The sequence below is a fragment of the Lynx rufus genome, unplaced genomic scaffold (genome assembly GCF_022079265.1).
Source record: "Lynx rufus isolate CCGP_SWC_20201006 ecotype Redwood Valley unplaced genomic scaffold, mLynRuf1.p SCAF_2, whole genome shotgun sequence".
Taxonomy (NCBI): Eukaryota; Metazoa; Chordata; class Mammalia; order Carnivora; family Felidae; genus Lynx; species Lynx rufus.
This window is the reverse complement of record NW_025814834.1, coordinates 7,101,572-7,121,574: the sequence shown is the minus strand read 5'-3', so window position 1 is coordinate 7,121,574 and position 20,003 is coordinate 7,101,572. Positions and strand designations below refer to the sequence as shown.

At 49.4% G+C, this 20,003-nt stretch overlaps 1 protein-coding gene across 2 annotated transcripts in view; it reads right to left on the bottom strand.

Annotated features, from left to right (window-relative positions):
• NGEF (neuronal guanine nucleotide exchange factor) overlaps positions 1-20,003 on the bottom strand; it is a 73,091-nt gene that overhangs the window by 6,386 nt on the left and 46,702 nt on the right. For both annotated transcript variants that reach the window (XM_047085911.1, XM_047085912.1), the window contains 3 exons: positions 4,811-4,971; positions 3,398-3,550; positions 1,863-1,992 (listed from right to left, as the gene is read on the bottom strand). In XM_047085911.1, the coding sequence (XP_046941867.1) occupies positions 1,863-1,992; positions 3,398-3,550; positions 4,811-4,971 (444 nt within the window). The remainder of the gene's footprint in view (positions 1-1,862; positions 1,993-3,397; positions 3,551-4,810; positions 4,972-20,003) is intronic.

Sequence of the window (20,003 nt, the reverse complement as noted above, 5' to 3'; positions counted from 1 at the left end):
GGCACCGGGGCCTTCCCCACCCTTTCCCCTGGGATCAAGTCGCAAGAACCCCGAGGCTTTGTTAACTGTTCTTATTGATGAAAACGTCTCTTTTCCAACTGTTTGATTTTCTTGGGTTAACGTCTTGCTTACTGTCCCTCTGCCTTGAGCGTGCTTCCCGGGAACGCTTCCCTGATGGCTCCACCGGCCATCCCCTGGCCCCTCTGTTTCCTCGAGACCACAGCAAGATGGGTCTTGATCTTAGTTTTGTTGGTTTTCATCGTACAAAAATTCATTTTTTTATATAGCCACACATGCTCTTTTCCTACAGAATCTCTTTTATTTCCTATAAAATTTCTTAATAATTTCTCCGTTTTTCTGTTTCGGTTTTTCCAAGTGAAAAAAAAAATTTCACACGTAGCCCCCCTACTCACTGGTGTCCTGTGACTTGGGCTCGCACTCCTTCTCTGCCAGAGCTCTCTCCTGCCATCCTGGGGGCGCGGGGGGCGCTTCCTCTGACATCCCATCTCTGTGCTCCTGGGCCTTGAGCCCTGGTCCCCCTCCCCCTGCCGAGGGCTGTGACCTCCCCGCCTTACTACTGCCACCGTGGAGCTAGCCAGCTGCCCCAGGTCTTTGGCCTGCTGTCTGCCTGACCTCTGACCTCCCCTAACTGTGGCTCCTGGGTCATCGTCTCAGCCCGGGCCCCTAGAGCCACGGCCAGATCCACACCATCCCCTCCGTGTGACTGGTGGACTCCCAGCAGCCCAGGAGCGGGTGCCAGGCACAGCGCGTCTCTGCCCTGCTGGAGACCCCCTTTCGGGAAGTGTCACCCCCTCCAGGCAGCCCTCCTGGTCTTCCTTCCTCACCACTGTTCCTTCTTGGCCACTGTGTCCCACAGCCGGGTCTGGGGACCCCCTTCTCTCCTTCCTGGCCGGTCTCCTTTCACTAAATGCCACCTCGATGCCCACAGGCCCTGCTCAGACTTCTCCCTAACTCTGAACTTGGAGATTTGACTGCTCAGTCACCACAAGCTCAGCTAGTCCACACTGAGTCCTGCTGTCTTCCCACCGGCTCCCCGCCTCGGGGAAGACCGCGCCATCACGCCCACTGCTCAAGTTCACACTCTCTTCCCTCTGACCCGAAGTAGCAAGTAGGCGTCTCAGTTCATCTCAATTCCGGTTTCCCTCCAACATCTCCCCTCTTCCCTCCCCCACCTCTCCCCCAGACTAAACTTCTTCCTCCGGTGGCTTCCTAACCCCTTCTCCCATTTCCCTCCTGCTCTCCTGCCCATCACTCTGCACAGGCAGCCTGTGTGCTCTCGCAGAGGCAGTTAGATCAGGGGACTCCCCGACATGCTGAAGAATGACCGCAGCATCTTACCTGGTCCCTTAGGGCCCCAACTGGCCTCTCTCCCCATCTCTGCACTCACTCCCGTCAAGTTCCCTCAGTTCACCACTGGCCTTCGTGGCTGTGAACCCGGCTGCCCCAGAGCCTTTGTGCAAAAGCAGTTCCTTGGCACCTGAATGGCTCCTCCCTGTCAGCCAAGTCTCGGCTCAAACGCCACTCGTCTGTCCTTCTTGACCCCCCGAACTGGCACTGACCAGGCAGTCACCCCCCATCGTGTCACCCTATTTCACCGTCCTTCCAGCCGCGACCACTTCCCAGTTGTGCGGGCTTGTCTGTCTCTCCCCCAGATTGTGGGGACAGGGGAACAGGGGCCGAGTCCCCACTGCTCAGCACACAGTAGGAGCTTCACGAGGATTTGTGGAACAAGTGAACTTCCCAGAAAGCTAGCAGGGACCTGGGATGACCACAGGAAGCCCTCTGCAGCCGGAGAAGCCCGGGCAAGTCCGGTCCGCGTGCCGGGTCGGGGAGGCCGGTACCTGCACCAACAGCTTGAGGCGCGTGATCCTCTGGAAAGGCAGGATGAGGAAGGAGGACAAGGGCAGCCCCCTGCACTTGGGGTCCAGCTCCAGCTGCGCAATCAGCTCCCGAAAGGCCGCCTTCTCCTGGCTGGGGACACAGACACGAGAGTCGGTCTCCGGCTCGCAGGAGGCGTGAATCAGAAGAGCACGGGGGGCCTCGTAGGAGCCAGACGGCCCACGGGCACAGGATACGTGTTGATGTCTTTCCTTCTTTCCTTTTCACGGAAAAGAAACTGTTCGTGTACAAGTCAAATAACAACAGGGGCTTCACATGCCTGGCCCCTGAAAACTTAGCAAAGTGTGCTGTGTGTGGGAAGGCAAGGATTCCTCGTGTGGCCAAGTCTGTGACTCAGACGCACAAGTTGGTGGTTTGCCCTGCAGGGAACCGTGGCGAGGTGAACCCACGTAGTGACGGGGACAGCGGCGGGCTGGGGGCGGCTGCCAGAGGAAAGCTGTGCCGTTCCTGCCAGCAGAGATGGCCTGTGTGCAGGTGGCTCAGCGGGGGGGTGGGGGGTGGGAGGGGCGACAAGGGCTCGGGGGACCTGCAGGGCCGCTCTGCCTCTTTCTCAGGTACACGGGGTGCACACCAGCACACCCTCAGCACGGCAACGCCTACGTCCTGTTCCCCTGTATGCTCGTCTCCCCCAGGTTTGTCCTCAAAACGGGCATCCTGATTCCCTCAAGTCCCAATTTTCAACCCCCAAATGTAAAACCTCCAAACCCCCGAATGCTCAAGTTTTAAAACATCCACAGTTAGCCACAAGGCTTGACAGCAAGGCCCAGGGCAGCGTAACGTTCGGATGTTACTTCTCAGAGAGACCTTCCGTGCTCCTGAGTCCAGGTAGGGACACATCACTGGTGACGGTCACTGACACGTGGCGCACAAGTGTGGACACTTCAGAAGAGGCTAGTTGACTGAGAAGTTATCTCATCAATGGAAACCCCAGGCGAGTTTACAAGGGGGCAGATCAGGGACGCCTGGGGGGCTCAGCCGGTTCAGCATCTGACTTCAGCTCAGGTCACGATCTCACGGTTCATGAGTTCGAGTCCCGCATCGGGTGAGCTCGTGCCCTACTTGTCTCCCATTCTCTCTGCCCCTTGCTAACTTGTGACCCCTCTCTCTCAAAAAAAGAAAAAAAATTAAAAAAAAAACAATTGGGCAGATTAGTAATGAACTCACCACCAAAGACTTCCTCCTGCCCCGTCCTTGCCTTTGTCTCTGGTTCAAACCATTTTCCTGACCTCTTGGGCCCCAAGGGTGCCTCTGGGCCTCAGACCCTCTTCTCTAAACCTCACAGAACTCAGCCCAGCCGTTCTGGACACAGGCCCAGTGGGTGCCACGGCTGACTGTCTTGGGGTCGACATTTCTCTAGTGACCCCGAAACCCCCGGCACGTGCCAGGCTTGGGCACCATCCCGGGAAAGCAGAGGTCCAAGGACTGAGCGCGGTGGCACCATGGGAGGAGCCACGGCCCCACTGCCGGGCGCACTCACAGCAGCTGCTTGTAGGTCCTCTCCTGGTAGGTCTGGTTGCTGACGTAGGTGATGTAGACTGAGAAGTGGTTGGCCGCGTAATGGTACACGATGTCGCACACGTCCGAGATGACGATGTTCTCCTCCATCCGGCGCTCTAGCTCCAGGAGAAACCTGCAGGGGGGCAGTGGCTGGGGTTAAGGGCGCCTGGACGGCGACACTGAGGACAGACACGTCTCCACCACCGGGCCTGGCTCCGACAAACCAACAAACGCGACGGGCCGCGATCCCTGCGCCGACGGCACGTTCGGTCACATCGAGGAATTCTACGTTCAGTGTTTTTAGGTGCGTACCAGCACTAGGGCTATTTTTTAAAGAGACAGCAAGAGACTTTATGTTCTGCATACATATCGATGTGTTCACGGATGAGGTGACCACAGGGATTTGCTTCAGAAAGATCCTGTGGGTGGTGGGGAGGCGTGGGGCCGGGACGCAGGCAAACCTAGATGCTGGGCTAGGGGTGGGCTCGTTATACTGGCGTGTCTACTTCTGCATGATTGGAATTTTCCACGGTAAAACGGAAGTCAGTACATATGTAAAAAGACACCCCTTTCCCAATGGGGTCAGGGGGCAAAGGCCAACAAGTCTCTCGGCAACCATGTGCCCAAGCCCACTGGGTGGGGCTGCCCCCGGGAGGTGGGTGTCAGCGCGGAGGGGGGACCCACAGGGGGCCAGCAGCGCCCGGGGCGCCCCAGGGGGTGGAGGAGCCCCTCCTGCCACACCTTGGCTTCACGTCTGAACGTGCACGGTTGGACCAGCTCACCCAGAAGCCGAGTTTTGCGCTCTGGGCTGCAGGCTCCGTGGCCTCCAGGGAAAATGGCCACTGGATCCTCTACCCTAACGGTACGACTGGCATGCTTTTCTTTTTTGCAAGAACCGATTAGTGCTTGTTTATTCCTCCTCAAGTTCCTCCCACCCTTCAAATAGGCAAAACGTAAGCACAGTTCCAAAAATTACTGGAAATGCCATCTAACTGGGGAGAGAAAGCCTACGTCCAGGGCCAGGCTCTGTGCTGGCTCTCAGAGGGCCCCGGGGCCCCGCGAGCCAGGGTTTCCAGAGTCAGGATGAAGAGCAGCTCACACGGACACCCCTGGACCTGGTCAGGACACCCGCCGCAGACCTGCCTGACTGTGGGGGCTCATGGACACTTGTGCTGACGGGAAGGAGCCCCCAGGCCCGTTCGGGGGGACGTGACCTGCCGTGGCACCGTTCAGGTGGCAGAGGGCTGGGTTTACGTATTCATTTATATCTTACTATAGGTCATCCCAACACACACAAGCAGAGAAGCCAGGGCACCACAGGTTTCAGCCGGGCCCTGGCTGAGGAGAAGATTCCGGAAGCCAGGCCCCACAAGGACCCGAGCCGGTGGCTCACCGCTCACTGACGGCCATGACGTCCAGGACGTTGGAGAAGAGGATGTGCGCCTCAGACGGGTGCAGGGTCTTCTTCAGACGCTCATTCTCCATGAAGTGAGACACGAGCAGGCTCAGGCTTTTGTAGTACGAGGCCTCGGAAGTGACCAGCTCGAACATGGCCTGCGTCGGGGCAAACACGGAGGAGGAGAGCTGGTGGTCACGTCCCGGGCCTCACCTCGCAGGAGGGCGTCTACCCCGCTCCCAGCGAGACGCAGGCCTGTGTGCACGAGGCCGCGGGGAGCAAGGACTTCCGCACGCCGACGGCCAGTGCGCCTCTGCCTAAAAGACACCACGCGCTCCTGGCTCGCGACACTGAAGCCGGAGACCGCCTGACGTCCGAAACACAGAGCATGCGCGAACCCAAGAGGTCAGCCGTGCCCCGAAGCCCCAGCAGCCGCGATGGGTGGCTCTGATGGTCTCCAGGTGCCGAATGGGTGTGAAAATCTGTATAGAGGGACGCCCACCTTGACACGCCCCTGAGGACGGCTGGAAGGCCACAACTGTCAACCACAGGTATCAGCAGGGGGTGCAACGTTTACCTGTATCTTTTCACCCTTTAACTTGTCTGAAAACTGAAAAGTGAGCATCTGTGATTTCCTTCGTGGCTTAATTTTAAAATGTAATCGATAAAGCAATTTTCATTTTGAAAAAGAGAAATAAATCCAGAATCTAATGAACTTTTGGGAGGCACCCCTATTCTGTACCGTGACTGTCATCTGATCACCGAGCCCACGCACACAACAACAGAGTCCAAGGGCCATCCTCCGCGGCATGGGGCTTCTGTGCGGCAAGGGCGCTCGGATGTCAGCTCACCTTCCTCCCTTGCTCACAAGCAAGGCACCCACCTTCCTGAGACCGCCCTGGGGTCATCCTCACCTTCCGCGGTTCCCTGACCGAGGACGGGTTCAGGTTCCACAATAGCTGCCCAGAGGGACCGAGTAGTAGGGTCCCCCACTCCCGAATTGTGTTCACATTCTAAGCTCTGGCAAATTGTTTGGGAAAAAATCCTTTGCAGATGCAAGTTAAGGATATTAAGGACACAGAGGTGCCTGGGTGGCTCAGTTGGTTAAGCGTCTGACTTCGGCTCCCAGTTTATGAGTTCCAGCCCCATGTCGGGCTCTGTGCTGACGGCTCGGATCCTGGAGCCCGCTTCGGATTCTGTGACTCCCTCTCTCTCTCTGCCCCTCCCCCACTCACACTTTGTGTCTCTCTCTCAAATAAATGTTAAAAAAAACCTTTTTTTTTAAAAAAAGGATGTCAAGGATATCACCCTGGGCTGAGAGTCTAACCCAATGGCGGGTCTCTTTATAAGAGAGATATTTGACACACGAGGGACATGGGACACAGAGACAAAGCAGGGACGTGAAGCCAAGGCAGGGATGGGGTGATGCAGCAGCCAGTAGGGGCAGACGGATTCCTGGAGTCCGCAGAGGCAACGAGGCCCGAGGACACCGTGAGTTCAGGTTTCTGGTCCCCCAGCTGGGTGCGAACAAACCCTGACAAGCCACCTAGTCAGTGCTAATTTCTTGTAACAGCCCCAGGAAGCTATCACAGGTGCACAGAGGAGGGACGGGGAGCAGGAGAGGGATGAGCAGGAGAGGTCAGTGCCCCGGGCGCCCCACATCTCACTGTAGCCTCCCCTCCGTCCAGAAGCCTGGTCCGGGGCCGGAGGCTCTGGCTGTGAAAGCTGGAGCTCCAGGGCTCGGGAAGGACAGGTGGAAGGAGACAGGGAGGGACCAGCATTCGTTCCAAGTCCTCCCCGGTCCCCTGGGAAAGGGCACCCGGAAGCTGCCGTTTCTCCAAAAGGAACCAGCAGACGCAGGGGTGGGGTGATGCCCCCACGGTTACCGCTGGACGGCTGAGGGGTTTTCCGAGCGCCGGGCTCCCCCTCTACGCCGCCGCAGGCAGAGCAGGGGGCAAAGTAAGCGACGTGTTTGTGATCTGGGGGACACTCGATGGCATAAACCTGCCCAGCGACAGTGAGAAAGTCCACAGCGAAGCCCCTCAGGGGACGCCCACCCATCAGAGCCTGGGCCACCGCGGAAGAGAGCCCACCTGGTGCCCTAGTGCCCGCGGCTGACCGGAGACAAGCTGGTGGCCTCTCTGGAATCATCCCTGAGTCCCGGTGGCCTGGTCTCCTTACAGGACGGAGCCACAGAAAGCACAACCCACCGGCCTCGCCAGCGGCCCCAGCACTGAATGACTCTGTCCACGGCCACCCAGGCCCCGCTAACAAGGGCGCCATCAGGACGACGGGAAGCTTCTCTCTCAGGGGTGAAGTCAAACCTCTTTCCTGCTGCTAAATTTAAGTTTCCTAAGAAAACGTCAAGCCACCGCAGCTTGCAAGTTCTAAGCAAATATGACTAACTCCCCACCCCCCCCACCCCCCACCCCCAACTGACACAGGGGTGTTGCAGACACGGAAGAAACGCCGGCCCTCACACAGCACTGTGAGCACGTAACCCATGGACCCTTTGGTTCAGACCCCACGGTCCCAGCTCCGTGTCCCACAACGTGCCAGCCAGAGGGGGTGACGGCCACCTTGTTCTGCTGAAGGCCGGGCTCTGTGCTCCGAGGCTCAGCCCCCGTGCACCCCACACACCCCGAAGATGAGCCGGAGGCCCGAGGGCCCGAGACCACCCCGGCCACTCGGGTGAGCTGTCCACGCACGGCCACACGCTCCCTGTCTCCTCTGCGGGTGTGGCCGAAGCCAGGGAAAGGAAAGGGGCGGCCAGGCCCTTCCATCAGAGGCAGAGTCCTTTCGTGCCGGCGAAGCCACCCCGGGTAGACGCGCTTCCACACCCTGTCAGACCGGTCCCCCGAGAGCCGGCTGGAACGGCCCAAAGCTTCCCTCACTTCTGCCGCTGGCACCGTAATTCACAGCCCACAGGCATTAAGCTGGACACAAGTGGTTCCCAAAAGGCCCTGAGGGGGGAAGAAGCCCTTCCGAGTGTCTCTTTCTTCCAAGGATGAGGACGAAGTCAGATTCCAGAGCCCACCCCTCCACCCACTGCAGTGAGGTCTGGTCCAGGTGGGAAGCTCAAGGAGGGACGAGACGGAGCAAGTTCCCAGGGCCTCGGCCGTCGCGTGGCGTGGCGACAACTGCCTCGTGGTGTTGCTACGGGCCTGGGCGTCACATATGAAATTCGAGCTCGCCTGCAGCCTCCGGGGGCCCTGGTGCGCCCCCCACACCACCGGCAACAGCCCACCCGTCACCAGCCCCAATTATGGTTTCCCCAGACGACCTGGTTAATAAGGTAATTTGTGAAAAAGTTTACACTAAAGTAGGTGGAAACTTAAAAACCTCCATTCTTGAAAAGATGTGCAGCCTCACTCACGTAAGAGAAAGGCAAATCAAAACCACAACGAGGTATCATTTATGGTCCAGCACCGTGGTCAGGACAAAACGGCTAGATGACGGAGACCGGTGATGCCGAAGCAGGACCCGCCCACCTGAGCGTGAAGGCCATTGGGCAATATCTTCCCCAAACTTGCAAAACAGGTAACGTTTAACTCAATGGTTCCACCTGGCAATTCCCACAGCAACCCACTGCATGGCTCTCAGTCTTAAATAACGCAGCGCCGAACGTCCTCGATCCACAACGTTTCTAATGGCAAATGTCCACTGATGGGGGACGGGTAAAATAAATTATAGAACATCATAAACACTGGAGGCCCATCACGCTAACAACAAGAACAAAAAGAATGGGGTGCTCCATTTGGGCTGATACAGAAAGACTTTCAAAACATTTTGCCACGTTAAAAAAAACAACAACAGGGGCGCCTGGGTGGCTCAGTCGGTTAAGCGTCCGACTTCACCTCAGGTCACGATCTCGCGGTCCGGGAGTTCGAGCCCCACGTCGGGCTCTGGGCTGATGGCTCAGAGCCTGAGCCTGCTTCCGATTCTGTGTCTCCCTCTCTCTCTGCCCCTCCCCCGTTCATGCTCTGTCTCTGTCTCAAAAATAAAAAAAAAATTAAAAACAACAACAACAACAACAACAACAAAAAACCACAGCATTAACAAGGTAGTAACAGTTCACCATTTGGGCGACAGACATATGCGGGCCCTGAGGGCCAGGCAGGAAACAGACGGTTTTCACTTTTTGCACTTTAGATCAGGTACATAAATTACTTATCCAAAAGATTCCTTTTAAAAATGACAAATGCTAACTTCGCTTCGTTAAAATAGTTCCAGGTATCTGTTATAAAACAGGAGATAACTGATGTGCTGTGTGGTGGCTATTGTCCGGCTTAGGCCACAGGGCAAAATTCCCTGCCCCATCCCGACTAGAGACTAATCCGCTGCATTGTTAAGGTTTTTCCTGAGGGGACAAATATGTGATTCAACGAGGGTTGGTGAGCAAAGTAACAATCACGGTTTAATTTCTTGATAGAAGGATATCATATTAAAAACCCACAATTTCCTTCTAAAAGGGATAGTTTTCTTTTGGAAAAACGAAACAAACATGTAAGTTCTAAGTTGTGCAAACAGGAAAAAACCTCCCCAGCGTCGCAGGCTGAGCAGACTCAGGTTGTCTGAGTGATACCAGAGCTGGACAGATGCCCCAGAAGGCCCACACAGGACGGCCACTGGGTCCCCTCCCTGCTTGTCCTGGGCTGGATGTAGCTGGAGTTCTGTCTGCACACGTTGGGGCTGTCCGGCTGCCAGTCAGCACCAGTCTGGGCAGGCGGTCCTCTGGGAGTGTATGTGTGACCCCGTTTCCCTGGAGATACTCAAAATATCATTTCCCGCTCCTTTTTTTTCAGGCTGTGCACACCCAGCTCACCAAGACTGAGGACCAGGGCAACTCTGTCTTTTACTATCTCTTTGCCGAGCCAGGTTACTGGCCCTCGCCGGGGACACAAGCCACACCAGCCGCAGGAGTGACCACTCCCAGTGCATGCTGGGGACGGACGGCCCCTCCAGATTCTTCTGGCGGGGTCAGGCCTGGTGAGAGTCAAGTGCTGTCTGATGTTTCCTCCTGCTAGTGACTGTCCCCACCGCTCCCCAGTCCTGGTCCCTCCTCCTTGCTTTTTGCTCCCTTTCAGGACAATTCTGTGTTCCACGGCTTTCCGGGGAAGCCCCTGCCCTCCCCCCGTTGAACACCTTACCCTTCCTAACCTTGTCACTTGAATGTACGACGGATTATTTTCTCAGACCGTTGTGTTCTCAAACAGGAACTCCCAGACCTCTCCAAGGAGGACAGTGGGAACCAAGAGCTTCAGAATAAGTTTAAAAACCAAAAAACAAAACCAAGAAAATCCTACCCGACACCTAAGATGGGGTTTTCCAATTTCAGCTACCTACTTACTGAGAAAGGCAGGGAAACGCACAGTTTTACTCTTAAATCCTGGCTTTTCGATGACTGATTAAGACTCGGGCCGGCCAAAAGGCCATCGTTCGGGGTATTTTCCGTGTGTGAACAGTAGTTCACTGCAACCTGCTGCTTGTGTAGCTTAAGGAGGAAAAGACGTTCCAACAACAGATGGGGCTGGCGGTACAAGTTGCCCGACTTGCTCTGATAAACGAGGAGCTCTGATGCAGAAGTCACCGGTTTGGAACAAAAAATCTGAAGGTCTCCCTGTGGTGTCCCTCGCCACGTTTTAACAAAATAGAAACTCACATTCAGCTTTTTAAAATAAACATGAAGGGCGCCTGGGTGGCTCAGTCGGTTGAGCGTCCGACTTCGGCTCAGGTCATGATCTCGCGGTCCGTGAGTTCAAGCCCCGCGTCGGGCTCTGTGCTGACAGCTCAGAGCCTGAAGCTGCTTCGGATTCTGTGTCTCCCTCTCTCTCTGCCCCTCCCCTGCTTATGCTCTCTCTCTGTCTCTCAGTAATAAATAAACGTTAAAAATTTTTTTTAAATAAATGTGAAAAGTCAGACCATAAAGACTCAGAGCAAGACACACAGAAGCCTGCGTGCCCGCGTTATTTGCTACTGCGCGGGACTATATTTATGGTGAGCTCATCCTAGTTGTTTACAGATCTTTATCAGATCCATAGAAAATGACAAACATGAAATGTATTAAATATCTTTATTTCCTATGCCAATTCTACTATAGATGTCATGTTCCACCATGATTTTTTTTTTATTTAAAATATTTTTTTAATGTTTGTTTATTTATTTTGAGAGAGAGAGAGCGGGTGTGCGGCACAAGTGGGGGGGGAGCAGAGAGAGAGAGGGAGAGAGAATCCCAAGTAGGCTCCACGCCAAATGCAGGGCTCAGTCTCACAACCATGAGATCACAACCTGAGCTGATATCAAGAGAGATGCTTAACCGACTGAGCCATCCAGGTGCCTATGCAGCCTTTTAAAAATTTCTAATGTGTCGTAAATTCTAGTTCATTCGTTTTTTTCCTTTTTTTAAATGTTTGTTTATTTTTGAGAGAGAGAGACAGAGCATGAGTGGAGGAGGGGCAGAGAGAGAGGGAGACACAGAATCCGAAGCAGACTCCAGGCTCTGAGCTGTCAGCACAGAGCCCGACGCAGGTCTCAAACTCATGAACCACGAGATCATGACCTGAGCTGAAGTCAGATGCTTTACTGACTGAGCCACCCAGACGCCCACATTCGTTCTTTTAAAACACGTTTTTTACATGTTTTGCCTTTGTACGCTGTCTTACTAGATAGTTCCCCCATGATTGGGCATGTCGGGTTCTTACCCCCATTCTTCCCCTAATTTTTGCTGGAATGAACATCCTAATAAATATTTGTGCACGTTTCTGATTATTTTTCAAGATGAATTTCTAGGAATAGTAACACTGGACAGTGTACAAACATACTCTTGTAGGGGGTTGGTACAAATATTGGTATACTCTCCCTATCAGCTGGGTTTGAGAGTACTCATTTAAAAATCTCCCCAACACCAGGTTTTAAATATATTTAAAAGTCTCTGCCATTTGCAAGGCCTATACTTCAATTCTGCTTTAATTTGGACCTCGTTGATTAAACCAGTGACTTTTTTTTTCCTCCTTTTTTAAATCACTGGCCGCTTGGCAGTTTTCCTGAGAATTGTTTTGTCCATTTTCCTTTGGGATACTCATCTTTTTCTTATTGATAGAGCTTACTAATTGATTGAAGCCTGGGTTTTGCTGATACCTACAACAACTAAGTTTTGTATGTTTTTCTTAGAATCAGGCATTTCCCTCAACTGCCTTATCAGATCCAGGACTTTTGAATCCCTCAGGATTTTTATTTTTTATTTATTTTTTAAATATTTATTTTTGAGAGAGCGCCAGCAGGGGAGGGGCAGAAACAGGGAGACAGAGGATATGAGGCACCCTTTGCACTGACAGGCTGACAGCGGTGAGCCCGACGTGGGGCTCGAACTCACGAACTGCGAGATCATGAGCTGAGCCGAAGTCGGACACTCAACTGACTGAGCCACCTAGGCGCCCCCCACCCCAAGATTTTTAAGTAGGCAGCCATCCTTCATTGGCAGGTAAGAGTGGCTTTGACTTTCCTTCTTTATTGCTTTTTATCTCTTATTTCTTCCCTTGTCACGTTGGCCTGGCTTGAACTTCCAGAACATCAGCGTTAGCAAGATTCATTGTCTTGCCTTTATTGCCTCCAACAAATCTTTGTTCAATGTGATCTTGGCTATAGACTTAAGATATTCCTTATACATTTCAGACAGTATCCTGAGTTTTGTTTAGATGGAAATAAATGGACTACTTCCCTTTTCAATGTCTTTGAAGATCAGGACGTTCTTCTCCTCTGGCCTATTGACATGACTCATTTTGGCCCAAACTTGACACTATCTTTGTATTCATGCCTATGTGCTCAATGTATGTTATTCTTTTAATGTAGCTGCAGGTTTGATTTTCTTGTGTTTTAGGTAAATTTTTGCCTTAATTCACAGTGAGACAGATCTAGATTTTATCTTTGGGGGGAGTGTGGGAAAGAGTGCTGATTTTGTTGGGCTGAACAGAAGGAGGACATTCAACCCTTTTTTTTTTATTTTAGTTTTTAAATTAATATGCAGTAAAATTGACTGTTTTGGGGTGCGCAGTTCTGTGAATTTTAACACAAGTATAGATACTTATAACCAATACTGCAACCAGGGCGCACAAGGGTTTTATCAAAGGGCCCCTGTGCTATCCTGCTCTGGTCACACCGTCCCCAACCCTCACCCCTGGCAATCATCCATCTGGTCTCTGTCACTGTAACTGTTGTTCTCAGAACGTCCTATACATGGAATCACTGAGTGTGGAAACTTTCTGGTTTCTTTTGCTCAGCCAGATGCCTCTGAAATTCATCTAGGCCGTGCGTATCAATAGATCTTCTTTTTAGCACAGAGCAGCATGCCATTGTACGGACCTGTATCCATATCCAATGGAGATGTATCCGTATCTGTTAAAGGATAATTGGGTTGTTCCAAGTCTTGGGCAATTATTAATAGAGATACTATAAACCTTCATGTGCAGGCTTTTGCGTAAATGTGAGTTTTTTATGTATGTATCTAAAGTTTTTTATGTGTCTAGAGCAATGGTTCTCAACGAGGAAGTATTTTTGCTCCCCAGGGTACATTCAGCTGATCGAGACACACTTGTGGTTGTCACAACTGGGGGTAGAAACGTGTTACAATGCACAGGAGAGCTCCCCCCAACCCCCAACAAAGAATGATCCAGCCCCAAATGTCATAATGTTGCTCTTGAGACACCGGTCTAGGTAGACACCTACGAATGGGACTGCTGGGCTCTACGCTGTCTGTTTCACTTATAAGAGCCCTGAGTTAGGCTCTGTGTTGAGTATGGCACCTGCTTCAGATTCTCCCTCTCTCTCTGCCCCCTCCCCCACTTGTGTTCTTTCTCTCTCTCTAAAACAAAACACAAAACAAAATAAAAAGAAACCACCCACTCTTCTCCAGAGCAGCCATTTTGCAATCCTACCAGTGATGTACATGAATTCTAGTTCTCCCACATCCACACCAGCACTTGGTATTGTATTTTTTTTTTTTTAGCTAGTGTGTATCATTATTATTAGTTTTTTTTTAATGTTTATTTATGTTTAAGAGAGAGAGCATGAGTGAGAGAGACACAGAGAGAGGGGGTGACAAAATCCAAAGCGGGCTCCGAGCTGACAGCAGACAGCCTGATGCAGGGCTCGAACTCACAAACCATGAGATCATGACCTGAGCCGAAGTCGGCCGCTTAACCGACTGAGCCACCCAGGCGCCCCTCTGTTTTGTCTCTTAAAGTCCTCATATGAGTGAAGTCATATGATATTTGTCTTTCTCTGACTAATTTCGCTTAGCATAATACCCTCTAGTTCCATCCATGTAGTTGCCAATGGCAAGATTTCATTCTTTTTGATTGCCAAGTAATACTCCATTATATATATGAACCACATCTTATTTATCCATTCAACCATCAATGGACATTTGGGCTCTTTCCATACTTTGGCTATTGTTGATAGTGCTGCTATAAACATTGGGGTGCATGTGCCCCTTCAAAACAGCATCCCTGTATCCCTTGGATAGATACCTAGTAATGCAATTGCTGGGTCATAGGGTAGTTCTATTTTTAATTTTTTGAGGAACCCCAATTCTGTTTCCCAGAGTGGCTGCACCAGCTTGCATTCCCACCAGCAGTGCAAAAGAGATCCTCTTTCTCCGCATCCTCTCCAACATCTGTTGTTGCCTGAGTTGTTAATTTTAGCCATTCTGACAGGTGTGAGGTGGTCTCTCAGTGTGGCTTTGATTTGTGTTTCCCTGATGATGAGTGATGTTGAGCATGTTTTCATGTGTCGGTTGGCCCTCTGGATGTCTTCTTTGGAGAAGTGTCTATTCATGTCTTTTGCCCCTTTCTTCACTGGATTATTTGTTTTTTGGATATTGAGTGTGATAAGGTCTGTATAGATGGACACTAACCCTTTATCTGATATGTCGTTTGCAAATATCTTCTCCCATCCCGTCAGTTGCCTTTTAGTTTTGCTGATTGTTTCTTTTGCTGTATAGAAGCTTTTTATTTTGATGAGGTCTCAATAGTTCATTGATCTGAATTCTTTAAAATTTCTTAAAGCGTGCTATGATCCATCTTGGTGAATGTTCTGTGTGCACTTGAAAAAAAAAAAAAAACCTGTATTCTACTAGTGTTGAGTGGGGTGTCCTATAAATGTCATTAGTTCCAGTTGGTTGATGACAGTCAATTATTCTCCTTTATTTTTTTTTTAAAGAAAGTAGATTCTGTTTTATTATTTATTTGATATTCTTTTAAGTAGGCCAGCACAGAGCCCAGTGAGGGGCTTGAACTCACGACCCTGAGATCAAGACCTGCGCTGAGATCAAGAGTTGAACACTTAAGTGACTGAGCCACCCAGGCACCACCCCCCACTTCCTAAATTTTTTTTTTTTTTTTTTTTTTTTGAGAGAGGGAGAGAGCATGCATGTGTGCACGTTGAGGAGGGGCAGAGGCAGAGAGAGAGAGAATGTTAAGCAGCCTTCAAGCCCAGCAAGGAGCTGGTCGAGGGACTCAATCCCACCATCCTGGGATCATGACCTGAGCTGAAATCAAGAGTCAGACGCTCAACTGACTGAGCCACCCAGGCGCCTGAATGACATTCAACTCTTCTATGTCCTGATTTCATGCCTCCAGGTCCTACTGATTATGGAGAGAGGGGGTGTTTAAGTGGATTTGTTGCAATGTGTGTGTGCACTACTGATCAGATTTGGTTACTAAGATTTTCAAATTATGTGTGTATTTCCCTCTTTGCCATGTTCTAGACCAGGGGTCAGTACACCATAGCCCATGGGCCGGCCAGCTGTAACTGTAAAGTTTAACTGGAATGTCCATCCCTTTGCATGGTGTCTATCTGCGGCTATGACATTATAATGGAGAGCTGAGTGGTTGTGAAGGAGGCCGTATGGCCCGCAAAGCCTAAAATATTTACTATCTGGTCCTTTACTAATGGATGATTCCTGCTCTAGACTTGTCCTGACCAATACAGTGGCAACCTGGAGCTCTTGAAATGGAGGTTGGTTTAAATTAAGTAAAATTAAACGTTTGGTTCCTCAGTTGCACTAACTGGGTTTCAAATGCTCAACAGTCACATGTTGACTGGAGACTTTTGGAGATGCAGTTATAGAACATGTCCGGTGTTGCAGAAAATGCTGCTGGCCAGCAGTGTTCTAGGCTATTCTAAGCAACAAGGGACTCCTCTGTGCTTTGACCACTTGGCACAACTCAGTCATCTGGGTGCAACATCTCTTTTGTAGATTTTTTTGGTTACCTGGTATATTTTGGTGTTTAAAAAATTTTTATTTTTGAGTTAATTTTTGGTAGCTTACATTTTCCTAGAAAATAATTCTTCACTCAAAACTTACGTTATCTTTTGATCTCTACCCTGTCTGCTTTCCTTAAGAGTATGTTTGTGTGGGGGTTTTCCCACCGTATGTCTCAAGCTGACATCTTAGTTCAGTTGATTTTGTATTTATTCCTTATTTAATAATGAAAGCATGTAAGGTTGTGAATTTTTATCCAAATGCAGCTTTGGCAGCATTCCGTATGTTTTTAAAAATGTAGCATCTTCCTCATCCTCTTTGAAAAAGTCTATAATTATAAGATTTACTTTCTTATCTCAAAGGTTAGGAGCATTTAAACATTTCTGATGTGAGGTTTTTACACTGTTTACATTTATTTTCTTGTTTCACTGCATTTTATGGCGGAGAGATTCCGGCCTGTACGATTTTAATAAACATTTATCGAGCTTTTTCTTATGGCTGTCGAACATGGCCACTCTTTGGTGGTATTTCTGGACACTGGAAAATAAAAGATTGCTTCTCTTAGGAGCAGTGCTGTCCAAAAGAAATAGCAGTCTCAGATACAATTTTAAATTTCTTAGTAACCACATTAAAAAAGGTAAAAAAAAAAATGGGAAAATTTTCATCTGTTTTACTTAATCTAGTATATCCAGGATATTATGTCAACATGCAATATAGAAATTATTAATAAGGTACTTTGCTTTCTTTTTATTTGTGCTAAGCCCTCAAAATTTGGTGTGTATTTTACATGCACAGCATGTTCCGTTGGGGTTAACCGCGTTAAGGGATCCGTAGCTCCACGTGGAGACAGGCTACCAGTGGGCGACACGCCTTCAGTGACTACAGAGATCTGTAAAAATGTCTTAAACCCACCTCATGACTGTCTTCAGATTGCTTATGTCTGTGGTATATCCCACCCCGACAGAGACAGTATATTGTATGTGTCAGCTTCTGCTAGTGTTTCTGACGGATTCTGCTCTGTCTGGCTGCCGGTTCATAATAGTTTGTAATATTACCTTTTCATTGTAGAGTGCACCTCTTGGGAATGGCCTTCCTACTTTCTAATCATAAGACAGAACATCTAGGAGACTAGGTTGAAAACAGTAAAAAGACTGGCAGGTTTCCTATAAAAATGACAAAATATTTTTATGTGAAAAAAGATACAACAGACAAAGCAGGAAGCCAGGGCACCATTGAGATCAGCCCGTATGGCTCTTTATCCTCCTAACTGAGTCGATGTGCCTGGCAGCCCTGTGATACAGGTACTATGATTATCTCCATTTTACAGATAAGGAAACAAAGGCACAGAGAGGTTAAGCAACAGGCCCAAGGTCACACAGCTAGGGAGTAGCAGAACTGGGATTCAAACCCAGGCAGTTGGGCTCCGGTGCCTGTGCGCATAACCACCATGCTAAATCACTTCCCCTATGCTTTACGACAGAAGAAAACATTTTAAATGTACATAAAAAAATGTAACATCCAGAACATACAAAAAGCTGCTATCGATCAAGAAGAGAAATACAGTAAAACCTTGACTTGTGAGCATAATTTGCTCTGGAAACATGCTCGTAATCCAAAGCACTCATATATCAAAGCAGATTTCAAGAACTATTGACTCAGTTGTGATCATGTGACATGTGGCGTCATGTCCTACTTGTACTGCAAGACATGGCTCACTTGTCAAGTTAAAATTCATTAGAGGTGTTTGCTCGTCTTGCGGAACCCTCGCTGAACAAGGTACCCGAAATCCAAGGTCCTACTGGATAAACGCCCCAATAGAAAAATGGGCAAAGGATAAGAACAGGCAATTCTTAGATAAAGAAACGGAAACAGCCAACAAACATATGAAAAGATGCTCAATTTACACGTCATCGATACAGGCGGGTTAAAACGAGGTATGATTTCTTTCACCCAACAGACTGGGGCAAACATCTTGCGGTTTGCTAACTGGCACCCCTGGGGCAGTACGGAACCTGCCTTGCCTCTTTGAATGGCAAGCTGGCAGTGCCCACCACCATTTAAACTGTTCTTTGCGGCGACATTTACCCCAATGTTTACAGCGGCGCTGTCAACAGAAGCCAAATTATGGAAAGAGCCCAAATGTCCATCAAGTGATGGATGAATAGATTAGATGTGGTTTATACATACAATGGAGTACTACTCGGCGATGAAAAAGAATGAAATCTGGCCATTTGCAGCAACACGGATGGAACCGGAGGATATTATGCTAAGCCAAAGAAGTCAGAGAAAGACAGATATCACATGATTTCAATCACACGTGGAATTTGAGAAACTTTACAGATTTTCATAGGGGAAGGGAAGGAAAAATAAGATAAAAACAGAGGGAGGCAAACCATAAGAAACTCTTAAATACAGAGAACAAACTGATGGTTGAGGGGGTGGGGGAAAGGGGGGCTGGGCATTAAGGTGGGCACTTGTTGGGATGGTCACTGGGTGTCATACGTAAGTGATGAATCACTGGGTTCTACTCCTGAAGCCAAGACTACACTCTATGTTAGCTAACTTGAGAATTAAAAAAAAAAAAAAGCATACATACGAACTTAGAAAACCTTAAAATAAACTGTTCACTTTTTACTTTTTTCACTTAAAAAAAATTTTCTTTTGATTATGTAATCTCTACACCCAAGAGGGCTCGAACTCAAGACCCTGAGTTCAAGAGTCATACGCTCTTCCGACTGAACCAGCCAGGTGCCCCTAGAGCGCACTTTGACACATGAGCACGGAGATACATGCACACAGAAGCTCTTCCGCGGGACCACTTGCTGAGTCGATGGCACTGTTTCCCTGCAAAGCTGTGCGGGGGTCCGCTGAGCTCTTTGGTCACCAGGCCACCTGCACACTTCCCTCCCCACCTATGAGCCGTCCGCCCCCGTGCTTGCCGTCACACTCATTCAAGCCAGCTGTACTGCAGGCCACAGGGAGCGGTTTTCATGAAAATTAAGCTGAAGGCTCTTAAGAGGCCAACAAAAAGCAAGTTGCTAAAAACCAAAACCCAAATCAAACTGCTCTTGAATAAAACAACTGTAAGTATGGGGGGAAACCTCACAAACATCCGTAAGGATTTTGCCCCTACGAGTCTCTGTAAGTGTCTGAACTCCAAAACCAGAGTTTTGTGACATTGTGACTACACTTTAAACAGGAAAGAGAAGACACACACAGCTGGTCCCCCGGTGAGAAGCCAGGAGCCGAGAAAAGGCCGGCACACGTCTGCACTGTGTTTTCTTGAACAACGAAAACGTGTTCATGAATTGCCTATTTAATTCTAAAACACTTAAAAATAAAGTGATACCTTCATCAACGTAAAGGATCCCTTTAACAATACAAGATGATTCGCTCCCTTTGTTAACTTATCCGAATTCGACTCTGTCCCACAATGTAACGGGTCTAGTTTTCCAATCGATTGGAGGATTTCGGTCTTTCCATGGAGGATTTAAGCAATTTACACTTATTCTAACTGATAAGTTTGCTACGGACTCTGCCGCCTTATTTTATGTTGTTGGTTTGTGTGTGTGTGTGTGTGTGTGTGTGTTTTATGGTTTTCTTTCATTACAAAGAATATGGTTTTCTTTTATTACAAAGACAGCCCTGTGCTCTCTGCTTTAACTTTACTTATGCTGTAGAAAGCTTATAAGTTCTACTAGAGTTTATCCCTAAGCTTTCTGAAGTAGTTCAAATCTTTATTTCTCTAATTATCAAGGTAAGAAAAAGAAATATTTACCCAGAAATTGGTCTTTTTTCCTTGTTCCAGGGACCAAAAAAAAAAAAAAAAAAAAAAGGCCCCATGGTGGTAATACTGTGTGAAACAAGTCAAATACAAAATAGTATTGTATAATTCCTAGTTAGGGACAGCGGCCGTGTCTGCGGCTGGGG